The sequence below is a fragment of the Pelodiscus sinensis genome, chromosome 30, assembly GCF_049634645.1.
Source record: "Pelodiscus sinensis isolate JC-2024 chromosome 30, ASM4963464v1, whole genome shotgun sequence".
NCBI lineage: Eukaryota > Metazoa > Chordata > Testudines > Trionychidae > Pelodiscus > Pelodiscus sinensis.
The window spans coordinates 11,027,954-11,045,827 of record NC_134740.1 but is presented as its reverse complement, the minus strand read 5'-3'; the positions used below and the strand labels follow the sequence as shown (position 1 = coordinate 11,045,827).

The window sequence follows — 17,874 nt, the reverse complement described above, 5'->3', positions numbered from 1 at the left end:
GAGCTCCTTTCTTAAGGAGGTCAATAATCGCCTCCTCTTTCAGCTCCTTTTGCAGTTGTCACGCCTTTTATTGGCTCGGACACACCTGTACTTTGTGGTCCATATTCGTTCACATACCACTTTACCGGGACCCATCACGGAGGGTAATGCTGTGGCTGATGCCCTGTCTACGCCAGTTGTCCGGCCCAATGTGTTACAACAAGCACGACTTTCACATGATTTTTTTCACCAGAATGCTAGATCATTAGCTCAGCAATTTTCCCTTACTAAACAGCGGGCACAAGATATAGTTCGCACCTGTCCGGATTGCCAGCGTCTATCCGCCATACCGGTACCTAGCGGTGTTAACCCGCGAGGCCTACGGGCCAATGAACTTTGGCAGTCTGATGTGACCCAGTTTTCCGAATTTGGCAGATTGCGCTATGTACATGTTACTGTTGATACCTTTTCCCACCTTTTTGTTGCTACTGCCCATGCGGGAGAAAAGGCTCGTGCTGTTGTTCGGCATTGGTTACATTGTTTTGCTGTTATGGGTGTTCCAGTTTCTGTTAAAACTGATAATGGTCCTGCTTATATCTCCCACAAAGTTCAGTCCTTTTTGCAGGATTGGGGTGTAAGCTACACCACAGGCATTCCACACTCCCCCACGGGCCAGGCGATTGTTGAACGCACGCACCGCACTCTCAAGACCCTTCTTGATAAACAAAAAAGGGGGAATCCAGTGGGAATGACCCCCCAGGAGCGTTTGGAGAAAGCTATGTATGTGTTAAACTTTTAAAATCTTTCTGATTTGTCTTTCACGGCAGCACAGCGCCACTTTGGGCGAGACTCTGCGTGGCCGGAGTGGCCACAGGTTTACTACAGTCACCTGGAATCCGGACAGTGGCAAGGTCCCGTTCCATTAATCACGTGGGGACGTGGGTATGCCTGTGTTTCTCTTCCCTCAGGTCCCTACTGGCTTCCTGTGCGATTTGTTAAGCCAGCCAGGATTGGTACGCCATCGGCGCAAGAGATTCAACTCGAGAATGAAGGGACCGCTGCTGATCCGTAGCGACAAATCCATGATGGTCACCGCTGCATTTTTGTGGTTCCTGTGGAGCGGTTTCTGTGTGCATACTGCGACAGCACATTTGTATTGGGCGCACATCATTGATCCCCCCGTATTCAGGCCTGTGACGTGGTGGGATCCCTCACCGCCCATCAGTAACAATGGTACCGATTGGGTGGGAGGGGTGTGGATACCCCTACAGCGGAACAGGAAACCGAGGTCGTTAATGTTACCAATGTCACCTTTGTCACTGACCTCCCACCGCTTTGCTTTTCTACCCTTTATGACTCAGGTTGTGTGCCCGTGCAGCCACAGTTGCACCTAGTGGCGTGGGAGCACGACGGAAGGGTTAACTATACCTTACTGAGCATTCCCGGGATGCACGGAAGCGGTAATGACTCTTGGGAGCCATACGCCCCTGATTTGCCCCGCTGCATGATAAAGAGGATATCAGCGGACGCGGCACCGGTTTGGCAGGCATGTCGTAGACGCAGCCCCCTGATACTCCGGGGCGAATTCGGCACGGTTGTGGATTGGGGCCCTCACGGTATGCTGTGGGATAAAGTGGACAATCGCACTGTCCCCTTCGGCCGGTATAATCATAGCCTTTCGTGGCATGGGGGAGGCTCTGCCGGTCCTGTGTTACAATTTATCAATACTGGGGATAACGCCACGGCCTCCACGTTACATAAGGGGGTGTGGCGGATAGGGTTAGCATTTATGGGTTATAGTTTAGGGAGTTTGATTTTAGAGAATTATACATCTAACTATATTAAGCAGCAAGATAATAGTGTTATGGTTTGTACTTCGCATTCATATGTTTTTGCCTTGGCACACGATGCAAGTTTTAGGAGATGTAAATTTTCCCATTCTTGTTATTCTGTTATGTTGTCTGAGGTGCGATATAAGACCTGCATTTCCATGAGTGAGAATGTAACCTTTGTGTTCCCGCTTCGACGACGCCCTGAGTTATGGATTCCCGTTAATCTCACTCGAGACTGGGAAGGAGATAGTGGTTTTGGCCATCTTACAAGGTTGCTGCAGGAGGAGATTACTAACACTCGTAGACGTACGAAGCGATTTTTGGGGTGGCTGATTTTTGCTCTCGTGTCGGCAATTATTATTCTTGCTTCTGCCACTGCTGCTATTGCCTCTTTAACTCAGTCGGTTAAGACTGCAAAAATGGTAGGGGAAGCTCTAATAAACGTTACACGGGAGTTCCAAACGCAGGAGACCATTGACGAAGAGATATTGGCATGGCTTGAGGCCCTAGAAGCCGCAGTCATCTGGCTTGGTGATAGGCACGCAGCCTTAAAGACTAGGTTGTCTCTGCATTGTGATTGGGAGCACACTGCGGGAGGTCTCTGTGTGACATCCCTCCCCTGGAATTCATCAGTTCATGATTGGAACCTTGTTAAACACCATTTACAGGGTGCCTTTGATGTTTCTTTACGTTCTCATGTTAATTCTTTGCATGTTCAATTAAAGAACCAAATTCAGCAATTGCAAGAATTAACCACACAAAAGGTTTTTGCTACTTTGCAATCTGACTTATTTTGGCTTAATCCTACTACATGGTTTTCTGGATTAAATTTGCGCATGTGGGTGTTTAGTGGACTTGCTAGTGGGCTTCTTATTGTGCTTTTTATAATTCTTTCTTTACTTTTTTCTTGTATTCGTTCTGCTCGGAAAGTTGAGGCTCGTGTAATGACAATGTTACTTATAAATGGTATTGCTTTGTATAAAAGAGGGGGAGATGTAGAGAATCAACAAGTATAGTGCTTTGGCTGCGTGACAGAGCATCCCAAGGACAAAACCAAGAAAAGCTGCAGACCATGGAGGACGATCTGAGAGTCAGCGGGAACGCGTGTAATCAAGAGTCCTGAGCCAACAATAACAACATCTGCCTGAGTCAACGACCTTCGAGAATGCTGTGTTGGGGACTGTGAAAAAGCACAGTTTGTGAAAAGCAGGATGTGGACTTTTGGGAAGTTGAGAGGGTATAAAGATAGTTGTAATCTTGCAATAAAAGGATTTTGTACTTGCCTTCATACACCACAGGTTTAGAACAAAGAAAAGGTAGTTTTTCTTCACACAGCGCACAGTCAACCTGTGGAACTCCTTGCCAGAGGATGTTGTGAAGACCAGGTGTATAACAGGGTTCAAAAAAGAGCTAGATAGATCCATGAAAGTTAGGTCCATCAATGGCAATTTGCAAGGATGGCCAGGAATGGTGTCCCTGGCCTCTGTTTCTCCGGAGGTGGGTGACAGGGCAGGGATCACGTGAGGATTCCCTGTTGTGCCCCCTCCCTCTGGGGCATCTGGTATTGGTCACTGTCGGCAGACAGGACACTGGGCCGATGAACCTTTGGTCTGTCCCAGTCTGGCCGTTCTTATGTTCTTGGACCAGCATCCCCCGGCTGAGGAAAGGAATCCCTCCTAGGCACAGAGCCAGGCATTCCCCTCCAGATTGTGTCAGTCTCTGCCTGGACCCTACCCTTGAGTGGGAGGCTGGACGACAGCCCCACCTGTGCCCACAGCTCCTTCCCCCTCCCGTGCAGAGCCCCCAGGCCCAAGTCCAGCTCTAGCCTGGAGAGAGGCCAAACAATTCCCCTCTGGAGCATCCCTGGGGCGTTGCTTTTGAACCCCACCCAGAGTTCATTCAGCAATCTCCTTCCCTCCCCTTTGGGCTTCAGCCCGGCTCTGCATGGACCAGGGCCGCTGCCATCGCGGGGCACGTGGGGTGGTTCCCCTCAGGAGTTGAGAGGCAGCAGGATCAGGCTGTCAGGGCGGTTTGCTGCTGGGTGAGATCTCCCCTCCCTGGAGACGGGACTCGGCTATTTAGCCCCAGAACAAGCTGGGGCCATGTCGGCAGCGAGCGCCGGCCGGGAGCAGTTCAGAGCAGCGAGGGGGTTTCTCCTCTTTACTCCATCGCCTGTCGGAGAAGCCTGCCCGAGGTGGGGAGTCAGGAGCGGCCGGCTGAGGAGCAGGACCCTGCCTGCCAGGAACTGCAGAGACCCAGCGCTCACAAGACATGCTGGAGGGGCAAAGTGACCACAATGGGGCATCGCTGGCCGGTCCATGGCTAGACAGTGACTGAGAATCCTGGCGGTGAAATAGATCCCAGGCTACAGCACGGTGAGTGTGTTACTCCAATTCAATGTACTTGGGGCGGCTAGCTGGGGGCCATTTCATACTAGACGCGAGTTACGAAGGGAACTCTTCACAGCGCTCACTCATCAGTTTAGAGCTTCATGGGGGGGGGGGGGATTTTTCATTCCCCAGCAGAGAACAATGGGCCTTGTCACAGCAATTGTGTGAAACCCAAAATTTTTTATTTGGGAACATCTCCATGTCACCCTTCCGCCAGTCCAAAGGCACCAGCCAGTTTTAGTTCAGCGAGAACCGGCCCAGGGCAGATAAATTGTGGAACCCTGAAAAATGAACTGAGGTCAAAAATGTTTTGAATTTTCCAAGACACATCTTGTGTTTTAAAACAGCGAGTAATCCTGTGGCAGATAGATAGATAGATAGATAGATAGATAGATAGATAGATAGATAGATAGATAGATAGATAGATAGATAGATAGATAGATTCCCATTTCATCTAAGGAAGTCGGCTTTGACGAAGAAAATTCATGATTCTCTAGCTATATATTTGTTAGTTTCTTAAGTGCCACAGGACAACATGTTTTTTCTAAAGTTACAGAGGAACACGACTGCCCCTCTGAAACTTTTGTTTCAAGAGTAACGTGTTTCCCAGGGAAATGTCTTCAGTTGGAACCCAAGAACTCCTCTGAAATAATGTGAACATGATCCCCCAAACTGGGAAGTTAGGGTGAAGCCAGGGAGGAAACGTTCATCCTGTCCAATAGTTCTGAAATCGGAACTTGTCGCTCTATGAAACTGAGAGTATTGCCCTTTCCAAGGGACGCCCATTGGATGGTAAAACTGAGCAAGCAGCAAAGTGGGCAGCTCACAGCGCAGGTGTTACACATCCTGGTGTGTTGACTGAAGAAGAGTGAAAGGAAACCCCTGGCCACCGCCCGTCTCTCTTAGCCAGGACCACACACATGGCGGAGCTCAGCAGGTTTAGAATCGACATCTCTTGCTTTAGCCCCATCTCCTTTGTTCCACCCTGCCGCTGGCTCCACACACCCGCTGTGAATGGGGCACTGAACAGACACATAGAAACAGGCAACGCGTGGTTCCGTGGCACCTCAGAGACTAACCAAAATACAGAGATGGAGTCATGAGTTTTCGGGGGCAAATCCCACTTCCTCAGGTGAATGAGAGTGGAAATAACAATACCCAAGAGTCCCTGTCCATGGTAGGACCCCTGTTAATGAGGCTAATTAAGTGGGTTGGATGTGTCCCATACATGGCTTTTGATGTGGAAATGCGGTTGTTAAAGGCAGGAGATATTGGCTTTGTAACGCCTGTCGGTTAATGTCTTTGTTCAAGCCCAGGGTAACGGTGTCACATCGGTAGATGAATTCAGGTTCAGCAGACCCTCTCTGTAACTGGCTGCTGACATGCCTTTGCAGAGGAATGGCTACTTATAAATCCACGAGTGACCAGGCAAGTTAAAATGTTCCCCTACAGGTTTATTTGTGTTCCCGTTCCCGACGTCTGATTTGTGTCTATTTCTTTTTGTCTGTGCGGTTTGGCCAATACGGCAGAGGGGCCTTGCCGGCACTTGATGGCCTAGATCATTAGAAGATGGGCAGCTGTCTGAGGCTGTGATAGAATCACAGATCATAGAACATTAGAACTAGAAGGGACCTCGAAAAGTCATTCTGTCCAGTCTCCTGTTGTCACGGCAGGACCAAGCTCCATCTAGACCATCCCTGACAGGTGTCTGTCTAACCTGCTCTGAAATATCTCCCGAGATGGAGATTCCACAACCTCCCTGGGCAATTTATTCCAGTGTTTCACCACCCTGACAGGTAGGAAGGTTTTCCTAATGTCCAACCTCAACCTCCCTTGCTGCAATTTAGGCTCATTGTTTCTTTTCCTATCCACAGTCCCACTGAGTGTAAGGGAGTGATACCGTTCACACTAGTGCAGTAACGCACCCGAGAAGTTCCCATGTAAGCGGTGGTTGGAGTCCTGGCAGAAGGAGAGGTTGGCTGGTGGTGTTAACGCTTGTCTCTCTCACGTACGTAACAGGTGCTACTTCTCCCGCTTTGACTCGCCAAAGTCTGATTGTCCGAGCTCAGAGGCACCCGCCCCTTCTTGTGCACATTTGACATTGGGACATGAGAGTTTAGTGAGCCGGGAATCAGGGTTGCTTCCTCTCACATTCAAAGCCTGACTCTGCCCATCTCCTTCCCTCCTCAGCCCTCACAGGATGTTCTGAGGAAGAAAATGTCCAACGGAAGCACCGTGACCGAGTTCCTGCTCCTGGGCTTCTCTGACGTCCGGGAGCTGCAGATTTTGCACTTTGTGCTGTTTCTAGTGATATATCTGATGGGCTTGGTGGGGAACCTTCTCATCATCACCGTCGTAGCCCTCGACCACCGTCTTCACACCCCCATGTACTTCTTCCTGGGGAACCTGTCCATCCTAGACCTCGGCTTCATCTCCGTCACCGTCCCCAAGTCCATGGTTAACTCCCTCCTGGAAACCAGGTCAATTTCCTACCCTGCCTGTGTCGCCCAAGTGTTTCTATTCATGTTCTTTGGTTCATCTGATATTGGCATCTTGACCGTCATGGCCTACGACCGGTACGTGGCCATCTGCCACCCACTGCACTATGAACGAACAATGAACCGGAGAGCCTGTGTCCTCATGGCTGCCAGCGTCTGGGTCAGTAGTTTGCTGTACTCTGCCCTGCACACCGGGAGCACGTTTGCCGTCTCCTTCTGTGGTGGCCACATGGTGGATCAGTTCTTCTGTGACATCCCCCAGATGCTCATGCTGGCCTGCCCTGACTCTGACCGTGGTGAAAACGGGGTTATAGTCTTTAGTGCCTGCTTAGTCTTCAGCTGCTTGGTCTTCATCATTGTGTCGTATGTTCAGATCTTCAGAGCGGTGCTGAGAATCCCCTCGGAACAGGGCCGGCACAAAGCCTTCTCCACCTGCCTCCCCCACCTCACTGTCGTCTCTTTGTTTATTTTAACTGGTACCTTTGCTCACCTGAAACCCACCTCCAGCTCCACATCCCGCCTGGACCTCGTGCTGGACATTTTCTATTCCGTGGTGCCTCCCGTGCTGAACCCCGTCATCTACAGCATGAGGAACAAGGAGATCAAAGCTGCCCTGCGGAAATTGACTGGGTGGAGATTATCCATGGCACAGAAAATGTCCCTCTTACGCCTCTGATTTAAATTCCATCCTGTGTTTCTTTTTGAATAAATGAAATGATGAGAGTAATGTCTGCATGAGAGCAGTGTTTGCCATCTTGCTATGCACAAAGGTGTATTTGCAGTGGCAAAATGGAAACACCAATCAAGTCAAAGGAGCAACTGTAAATTTATACCACTGTAAATAATAACAATATCTATCTATCTATCTATCTATCTATCTATCTATCTATCTATCTATCTATCTATCTATCTATCTATCTATCTATCTATCTATCTATCTACTTCAGGATACTATAATGCATCCCAATCCCATGCTATCTGAGAGCCTTGGATAGGAAATCGGTATCCGTAACAAGGTCTTAGTAGACCTCCTGGATCTTGCAGTAAATAAATGCAGTATCTGTGCAGTAGCTAGTTGTTTTTTTGCTTCTCCTTCATATTTCAGTGGGAAATTTATTTAACGAGTAGGTTGGTGGGTGGGTTTGTTGCTTCCATCCGTGTGTTTTCAAGGTGGGGTTGTATGGGAGACAGTCAGGGTATGTCTACACTACAAAGTTAGTTCGAACTAGGTAATCCTTATTCCACGAGTATTAAGCCTAGTTCGAACTTGCTAGCCCCTTAATTCGAACTAGTGGGAGGCTAGCCCTCCCCAGGTTTCCCTGGTGGCCACTCTGGCCAACACCAGGGAAACTCTATTGTGCCCCTCCCGGCCCCGGACCTCTTAAAGCGGCACGGGCTGGCTATGATGCCCGTGCCAGGTGCAAGCCTGCCAGCACCCAGCCGGATCGAGCCACCCGATGCCTCCCAACCCTCCCCCTCTTCCCAGGACCAGGCTGGCGGCTCCTGGGAGCTTGCCCAGGACTGCAAGAGGCGGGCACCCGCCTGGGCTAGTGTGGACATCCACGAGCTCCGCACTAGTCACAGGAAAGTGGCCGGCAAGGGCAGGAGAGCTGCCAGCCTGGCCACCCAGGAGCAGGTGTGCATGCGAATCAAGGGGGTCCACTGAGACCCCTGACCCTGAGCCCTGAGCTTACAATGGCCGTACTGGGTCAGACCAAAGGTCCATCTAGCCCAGTAGCCTGTCTGCCAACAGCGGCCAACACTAGGGACCCTGGAGGGGATGGACCGAAGACAGTGACCAAGCCTTTGTCTCGTGCCATCCCTCTCCAGCCTTCCACAAACCTTGGGCAGGGACACCACTCCTACCCTCTGGCTAATAGGACTCCATGGACCCAACCTCCATGACTTGATCTCACTTCCCTTTAAACTCTGTTCTAGTTCTAGCCTTCACAGTCTCCTGCAGCAAAGAGTTCCACAGGTTGACTCTTTGCTTTGTGAAGAAGAACTTTCTGTTGTTAGTTTGAAGCCTGCTACCCATTCCTTTCCTTTGGTGTCCTCTAGTCCTTCTTTATGGGAACTAATGAAGAACTTTTCTGAATGCACCCTCTCCACCCAACTCCTGCTTTTAGAGACCTCTATCCTGTCCCCCCTCCGTCTCCTCTTTTCTAAGCTGAGCAGTCCCAGTCTCTTTAGCCTCTCTTCATATGGGACCTGTTCCCAACCCCTGATCATTTTAGTTGCCCTCCCCTCTCCCACCTCCTTTACCCAGTCTCTCCCAGTTTTGTTCAATAAAGACAGATTCCATTTTTGAACACAATTGTCCTTTATTTTGTACATCAAGAAAAGGGGCTAGGGAGGGGTTAGTGGAAGGAGGTGAGGGAGGAATGGGGTACGAGCCCCCGATGGGGAGGACTGGGCTGGCTCTGCGGGCTTCTGGGGGTGGAAGCTCTCCTGCAGCCCCCCAATTGCCCCCTCTCCCCAGATGGCAGCCTGCGGCAAGTGCAGCTGGGCTGATAGCCGAGTGCTGTGATGTGCCCAGTGTCTGTCCGGGGTGGGGGTCTGGACCCTTTAAGCGCAGCCTGAGACAGCATCTCCAGCTCTAAGTCCTCCTCTGATGCCCTGCCGGCACTGCTTCCGGCCATCCTTAAGCCCGGTTCAGGGTCCACTCAATGTGGATGCGCTAGTTCAAATTTGCAAAACGCTAATTCGAACTAGTTTTTTAGTCTGGATCCGTTAGTTCGAATTAACGTTGTAGTTACCCTGGGAGGTTGGGGGTCTTACTAGGGTCACCTGTGGCAATGAGGCTGGCGCTGCTCTGGCGGCTGTTCCCTGTGGAGGGGCAGGGCTGGTGGTCCAGCCTCTACCTTTGGCTTCTCCCGGGGTGGGGACTGGAGCTGCACTGCCCTGCTGGTGGCGCGCCCTGTGGGGCCACAGTGTGGGGATGGCACTGCCCAGAGGCGAGACAGCACCAAGACCATGCAGCTGTGGCCTCTGGAAGGAGCTGTCTCCAGAACAGCACAAACCTCCCCACCACAGCCAGCCCCGGTAAGCCTGGGGAAAGGAAAACCTCCCGTCTCTCAGAGGTATCTTGGATAGATGACAAAATAAACTGATACCCCCCAATTCTTACCCCAGAAATCTCATTGGAACAAAGAAACAAGTCAGCGAAGGGACATACAGCAAGAAGAAAAGGTAAATACAGACACAAAACCTCTCATACTTCAACCACAATGTTATTCCAAAAAAGGAGAAGAGGCCGAGATTTCATGAAAACAACTAGGGTATGTCTACACTACCCCGCTAGTTCGAACTAGCGGGGTAATGTAGGCATACTGAACGTGCAAATGAAGCCCGGGATTTGAATTTCCAGGGCTTTATTTGCATAAGCCGGCCGGCGCCATTTTTAAATGCCGGCTTGTTCGAACCCCGTGCAGCGCGGCTACACGCGGCACGGGCTAGATAGTTCGAACTAGCTAGCCATTCCGAACTATCTGTACACCTCGTTCCACGTCCTTTCTATAGTGGGGGCCCCTGAACTGGATACAATTCTCCAGATGTGGCCTACCCAGCGCCAAATAAAGGGGAATCCTCACTTCTCTAGATCTGCTGGCCATGCTCCTCCTAATGCACCCCAATAGGCCGTTGGACTTACTGACCACAAGAGCGCCCTGTTGACTCTGTTATGCAACTGTGCTATTAAATCCCTGTGAGAGAGGGACAGGTGTGAGGTGTATGAGAAGCACATTCTACTCCCATTTACACTGGTCTAATGCTAAATTAACCCATGGAAGTTCAGCAGAGCTAGTCCACATTGAATAAAGAAGCTGAGGCTGCAATCACAAGCACTGAAGGACATTTCACTTCGTTGATATTAACCTCCACCCCATCAGTTTCTTCAGGGCTGCTTTGATCTCCTTGTTCCTCAGGCTGTAGATGACCGGATTCAGCATGGGCGGCAGCACGGCGTAGAGAACACCCACCACGAGATCCAGATTAGATGCTGAGCTGGAGGGGGGCTTCAGGTAGGCAAACACACCGGTGAAAAGTAACAAGGAGACCACAGCGAGGTGGGGGAGGCAGGTGGAGAAGGCTTTGTGCCGGCCCTGCTCCGAGGGGATTCTCAGCACCGCTCTGAAGATCTGAACGTAAGACACAAGGATGAAAACAAAGCAGTGTAAACCTAAAAGCACACTGAAGGCAATAAGCCCAACGTCACTGAGGTCCGAGTCGGAGCAGGCCAGCTTGAGGAGCTGGGGGATATCACAGAAGAACTGGTCGATGACGTTGGACTGGCAGAAGGGTAACCGGAAGGTGTTCCCGGTGTGCACGGCGGAGTTGACAATACCAGCGATCCAGGCTCCAGCGGCCATGTGGACACAGGCTCTCCTGTTCATCACCCGTTCGTAGTGCAGGGGCTGGCAGATGGCGACGTGTCGGTCGTAGGCCATGACGGTGAGTAAGGCAAGATCAGTTGAAGTGAAGACTAAAAAGAGAAAGAGTTGGGTGACACATCCAGCATAGGAAATCACCCTGCTGTCCAGGAGGGAGTTGGCCATGGACTTGGGGACGGTGGCGGAGATGGAGCCGAGGTCCAGGACAGACAGATTCACCAGGAAGAAGTACATGGGGGAGTGCAGACGGTGGTCAAGGACGATGGCGGAGATGATGAGAAGGTTCCCCACCAGGGCCACCAAGTAAATCACTAGAAAGATCACAGCGTGCAAAATCTGCAGCTCCCGGACGTCAGAGAATCCCAGGAGAAGGAACTCAGTCACGGTGCTTCTGTTGGACATTTTCTTTTCAGCACATCGTGTAATGGCTGCGGAGAGAAGGGCAGAGTCGGGGTAGGGATGAGAGCTGGAGACTGAGTGTGAGTCCCAGAGGCACACGGCACTCCTCTCTAGCAGTCACCAGGAGTGGTGAGTTGCCACAGGGCTGTCAATTGGCCTGGCTCTACGACAATGTGCCGAGAAGGTCTGGGCGCAGACCCAGCCACAGAGGAAGAGTGGCGGGGGGAGGAAGGGATAATCGGGCTCATCTCTCCTCCACCCGCCACCTCTGCCCTGTGGTTGGACTCCTCTTGTCCCTTCCTGCCCGCACAGTGTTGAAGGCAGCTCACACCTCCAGGTTGCTGCTGGCCACCGAGATAACCCAGCCGCCTCCTCTCCCCTTGCGCCAGCATGGGCAGGACGGGGTTAAGCCCTAAGGATGCCTTGGGCACCAGGACGTCTGGTCACATGAGCTAGTAACACTCGGCGACCTCTCTGCTGCGTCACTTACTTCAGTATCTGAGGACAGGCTTGAGGAGGGACAGAACAGAGCATCTCTGGTCATCCCCGACAGCGCCCCCAGCTCAAACCCCTCCAGTGCATCACTGACAATCTGCAACCTGACCTTGAATACCAGTCCCCTCCCCGACAGGCCTTGGGGACAGGCCTGTCCTCGCCTGCAGACACTCCCCACCTGAAACAAATTCTGTCCAGAAACCACACGGCACACCCCCATCCTACTCACCCAGGAACCCAGCCTGTCAATAAACCCCATTGCCAACTCTGCCCACACATCTACACAAGCGACCCCATCACGGCTCCTCACCACGTCAGCTACCACATCAGGGGCTCAGGCAACTGCACATCCCCCAATGTGATCTATGCCAGCAAGTGCCAGCAATGCCCCTAGGCCGTGTGCATTGGCCAAACCAGTCTCTCCATCAAAGGAGCAATAGAAACACATCTGACGTCAGGAATAGGAACGCACAAAAACCTGTAGGGGAACATTTTAACCTGCCTGGGCACTCAGTCCTGGATTTAAAAGTCGCCTATTCTACAAAGGAAAGTCACCAGCCAAGTACAGAAAGGAGCTACAGAACTGAAATATATTCACAGTTTTGACACCACTACCTGGTCAGGACATGACCTAGTCAGTGCATTAGAGTCCTGCCTTTAACAACCACATTTCCACATCAAAAGCCAAGTCTAAGACACATCCAGCCCACTTAAATAGCCACAGTAACACGGGTCCTACAATGGACAGGGACTGCTTCTGTTGTTCTATAGATCTCTTGTCTTCTGTTATTTCCACTCCCATTCACCTGAGGAAGTGGGCTTTGCCCACGAAATTTCATGACCCCATCTCTATATTTTGGTTAGTCGTTAAGGGTGTGTCTAGACTACAGGCTTACTCCAGATACTGTCAACAAAGACTCTATTGACAAAGAGCATCTAGACAACATCCAAGCCATTTTGTCGACATAAGAGTGTAGACGCAAAGGACGGTGTAGATGCAATAACGCCTTCTGTTGACAGAACTCTGTCAACAAAACACATTATTCCTCGTAGAATGAGGTTTACCGGCGTCTACAAAACTGCAGAGTTCTGTCGACATTATGTCAACAGAATTCGGCGGCAGTGTAGACTCAGGTACAGTTTTGTAGACACACCCTTTGGTGCCACGGAACCACTCTTTGACTCTTAGTATGTGCATGATCAGTGCCCGATTAACAGCGTGTGTGTGTAGCCAGCAGCAGGGTGGAACAAATGAGATGGGGTAACGCAAGAGATGTCGATGCTAAACCCACCGAGCTACGCTGTGTCCACAGGCTGGGCTAAGAGATACAGATTGTGGCCAGGGGCTTCTATTCCCCCTTTTCCAGTCAACACACCTGGATGTTAATTACCTGTGCAGTGAGCTGCCCACTTTGCTACTTGTCAGTTTTACCATCCAACGGGTGTCCCTTTGAAAGGGCATTACCCTTGGTTGTATAGCTTGATGGGTTCCGATTTCAATATTATTGGACAATATGAACATTTCCACCCTGTCTTTTCTTCCTGACTTCTCCCTCACTTTCCAGTTTGGGGGATCGTGTCCATATTATTTCAGAGGAGTTCTCAGGTTTTAGCCGAAGACATTTCCCTGGGAAACGCCTGATTCTTGAAACACAAGTTTCCGAGGGGCAGTCGTGTTCCTCTGTAACTTTAGAAACAACGTGTTGTCCTGAGGCACCTAAGGCTACGTCTACATTGCAAGCCTATTTCCAAAATGAGCATCTAGACTACAACCAGTACTTTCAAAAAAGCAAGCCACGTTTTTTGAAAGAGAGCACCCAGGCAGTCTGGATGCTCTCTTTTGAAAAAGCACAATTTGCATTACAAAGCGCCTTTTTTCGAAAGAGCATTCTTCCTCATAAAACAAGGTTTTCCGTGGCCGAAAAAACTGCAATGTTCTTTCCATTTTTTTTGGAAGGAACCAGCAGCAATCTAGATGCAGGGGAAGTTTTTTCGAAAAAAGACCACTTTTTTTTTTCAAAAAAACCCTGTAGTGTGGACACACCAGAGACAAACAAATATATAGATATAGAATCGTGAACTTTCTTAGGCTAAAAACACCTCCTCAGATGAAACAGTTTAGACGCTCAAGATTCATTCTCTCTCTCTCTCTCTCTCTCTTTCAATCCCCCCACAACCTATCTATCTATCTATCTATCTATCTATCTATCTATCTATCTATCTATCTATCTATCTATCTATCTATCTATCTATCTATCTACCTTAGTCTCTAAGGTGCCACAGAACTACTCGTTTTGAAACACAAGACATGTCTTTGAAAATTATAAACATTTAAACATTTTTTTCCTCGGTTCAATTAAAATTATTCAGGGTTCCACAATTTATCTGCCCTGTTCCGGTTCTCGCTGAACTAAAACTGGCTGGTGTCTTTGGACTAGTAGAAGGGTGACATGAAGATGTTCCCAAATCAAAAAGTTTCACACAATTGCTGTGGCAAGGTCTCCTGTTCTCTACTGGGGGAAGAAAAATAACCCCTCCTACAAAGCTCGAAATGTTTTCATTTGTGAAGTGACCAGTCCTGCAGCGTTCCCTTTGCAGTCGAGTCCAGTATGAAATCGCCCCGAGCTAACCACCCCTCAGCGGGGTTAGCGGAAGTCACACACTCACCGTGTGGTCCCCAGCCTGGGATCTATTTCACTGCCGGGATTCTCAGTCACTCCTAGCCATGGACTGACCAGCGATGCCCCATCACGGTTGCTTTGTCTCTCCAGCATGTCTGTGAGTTGCTGGGTCTCTGCAGTTCCTGGCAGGCAGGGACCCACCCCACAGTCGGCCGCTCCCGGCTCCTCCTCGGGCAGGCTTCTCCGAGAGGTGACGGAGTAAAGAGGAGAAATCCCCCCTGCTCTGAAACGGTTCCCATCTGGCGCTCACTGTAAACAGGGGCCCAGCTTGTTCTGGGGCTAAATAGCCAACTCTCATCTCCAGGGTGGAGAGATCTCACCCCCACAGCAAACTGCCTGTGACGCTGCTCCTGCCGCCCCTCAACCCCCGAGGGGAACAGCCCCATGTGCCCCACGATGGCAGAGGCCCTGGGAGGAGCCTGGCTGCAGACAGAGCCGGGCTGAAGCCCAAAGGGGATGAAGGAGATTGCAGAATGAACTCTGTGTGGGGAGCAGAGATGTGACCTGCTGCAGCTCAGAGCCCGGTGGCCCGACAGCCCCAGCTGGCCTGGAGCAGCCTGGGCCTCCCTGAGCCCCACAGAACCCACTCTGGGGGAGCAGAGACGTTTGGTCTCCTGTGTTCCTGGAATCCCAGGGCTGGCAGAGACCTCAGGAGTCACCGAGTCCAGCCCCCGGCCCAAGGCAGGACCAACCACAGCTCAATCATCCCAGCCAGGGCCTGGTCAAGCCGGTACAAAAATCCTTCCTCTTGGGGCTGCACCAGATGCTCATGGGATGCAGCCCCCAGAGGACCCCACAGGCTGGCCAATGTTTTGACGATGGCCACTAAGAAGCAGCTGGAGAAAAACTCCACGTCCTAAACTGGTGTCAACTGATCCAGTCCCATTGAGTTCTGGGCAAGCTGCAGGTTCCTCCTTGGTTGTCAATGGAGCTGCTTGGATTTCCGTTACCTGGGGATCTGGCCCTAAACCTCCCCAAAGACCTGACACTGAATCATAGATCCCAGGGCCGGCAGAGACCTCAGGAGTCACCGACTCCATCCCCCTGCCCAAAGGGAAACCGAACCTCACCGGAGTGGCTGCTGATTTGCACCACCTCTGGTTCTTGACCTTCTACGCAAATGGAGCTATGGCTGGGTCTCATTAATGATAATTCCAATCTATTTTATCTGCCTGTTCATTGGAGCCAAAGAGTAGGCAGCCGGTTGACGTTGGGATGTTGGGTGAACTTGGTTGGGCCGTGGGGATGGTCTACATTTGTGTCGGGGAGGAGAGGAAGTTGAGGAGATCACCAAGGAGAGACGACATGTCCACCAGGTGTCTCTCTGCTGATCTAGTCAGTGATCTGCCAAAAGTTTGAGAGCCTGCCCTCGAAAGGCATTCCCAGGAAGGCAGAAATCTACAGAGGGCAGGGAGGGGCAAATTTCAAGATTGGGGCCTAAAAGGGGAGAAAGAAATTTCCGTCATGGGCTGATCCCCAAGTCTGCTTTGACGTCTTCTCACAATTTTGGTTGGGTTCCTCAGAAATTTCCTCCGACATTGTGAAAATGGGCCTGACCCTTCCTTTTGGGCACCCAGCTCTCGTCATTATTTACCGGTCCCCCAACTTTTCTGTCATGCACAAACATTATTGGGCATGATTCCTTTCTTCTCTTTTTATCTTTCTTCCAGATTATCAATAAAAGGTTAAGCAGAAAATGGCTAAGTTCTTATTCCTCAGGGACCCCACTAGAGAAACGCCCATTCTGTGAAGAGCCCTTTTAGTGACCGCTCTGTGTGTCAGCTTTTGAGCCAGTTACTGGGTGCCATGTGCATTTTACATCTTTCGAGTCTTTTTTTTATCAGCTTATCATGTGACAGCCAGACAAAGGCCTTGTAGAAGTCTATTGCCTTTATCAACCAAACTTGGAATCTCTTTAAAAATGGCAGGATCCATTTTCCACTAATTCCTGTTGATCAGTATTAATTATAGTATCTTCCTTTATTAATCGAGGCCTGTATCAGCCTCTACCCTTGCCTTGCCTTGTCCGGTGTCAATGTCAGACTGACGGAGTTAAAATGACCCTCGTCAGTCTATTTAACCCTTGTAAGGATTGACCCAACATCAGCTTTCTTCTCTTCTGGAACATCTCTGGTGTTCAAAATGTATTAAAAATAAATGTTAACTCTGCTCATTTAATTATGAGCTCCCCAGTCAGCTCTCTTCAAACACTTGGACGCAACTTACCCTGCCATACTTATCGACACTATTTCAGTACTTGTTTTTAACATATACTTGGCATACTACAGAAATGAGGAGCATACCACATAATATGCCTACGTCAAACGGTCCCTGCCAAAAGAGAACAGAAATATTTATTCTATAGCTCTACCTTTTCTGCATTATCACTAATCATTTTGTGATTTCCACCTAGTAATGGACCTATGGTGTTCTTAGGATCCTCTTCGGTCCTAATACACTTTAATAATGTCTTCTCATTGACTTTATTTCAGCTGAAAATACATTTCTATTTATTTCTTGGTTCTTCCAGATCCACTTGAATAACTCCTAACTTCTGAATATTAATTACTATGAACTTCCCTTTTTCATTATTATTATACCTCTACTGAAGTCCACATTATAATACACATTTTTCTGACACTGTTTGTGTAATGTTTTCTTTTGAGCTGATTCAGCTTAAAAATCTTTTCCACTCTGGGAATCAAGCCCTTTTAAAGACACAAGCATGTACCCACGGCTCTGCTTGTACATTGCTCATGTGATGAGCCAGGTTGAAATACCTGTCTAATGGGAAACAGCAACAGTAGTGGTTTGGGTCAGCCAAACACAACCCCACCTTGACCTCATGGAGATGTGCTACTCGAAAATCCCATCTACATCCCCAATCAAAAGCAAAAAGCTTGAGGATTAATTTAATTTAGTCATCGATTGGGCTTCTCTCCTGTTTAAAGTTAATCACAGTTGGGAAACCCTTGCCCACTCCTGTTCCCCACTGTCATACAAGTGGGGAATGCTTTGCATGAAGTACGAAATTTCAGGTGTCATTCTACAAGCCTGTCCTGGGTTGCCATTCCTCTCTTGTTGGGTTGCGTGAGCCATCGTGGTATGAACAGGTTGGGACAGGGCCATCCGTAGGATGTACGGGGCTCTACACAGTATGAAACTGGTGTCCCACGGGGGTGGATACGATGGTTTTTTAGGGCTGGGAT

The 17,874-nt window shown here is 49.9% G+C and overlaps 2 protein-coding genes across 2 annotated transcripts; one reads left to right on the top strand and one right to left on the bottom strand.

Annotated features, from left to right (window-relative positions):
* Nucleotides 1–6,418: 6,418 nt before the first annotated feature.
* On the top strand, nt 6,419–7,375 carry LOC142821297 (olfactory receptor 14A16-like). The gene has a single exon (XM_075912151.1). It carries the CDS (start codon nt 6,419–6,421, stop codon nt 7,373–7,375), a length of 957 nt encoding a protein of 318 aa, XP_075768266.1.
* Nucleotides 7,376–10,556: 3,181 nt separating this feature from the next.
* Nucleotides 10,557–11,492, bottom strand: LOC142821222 (olfactory receptor 14J1-like). Its single transcript, XM_075912071.1, has one exon. It carries the CDS (start codon nt 11,490–11,492, stop codon nt 10,557–10,559), a length of 936 nt encoding a protein of 311 aa, XP_075768186.1.
* Nucleotides 11,493–17,874: the final 6,382 nt, after the last annotated feature.

Coding starts and splice junctions, on each gene's coding strand:
- LOC142821222 (XM_075912071.1), bottom strand. CDS start 11,492: ATGTCCAACAGAAGCACCGTGACTGAGTTCCTTCTCCTGGGATTCTCT.
- LOC142821297 (XM_075912151.1), top strand. CDS start 6,419: ATGTCCAACGGAAGCACCGTGACCGAGTTCCTGCTCCTGGGCTTCTCT.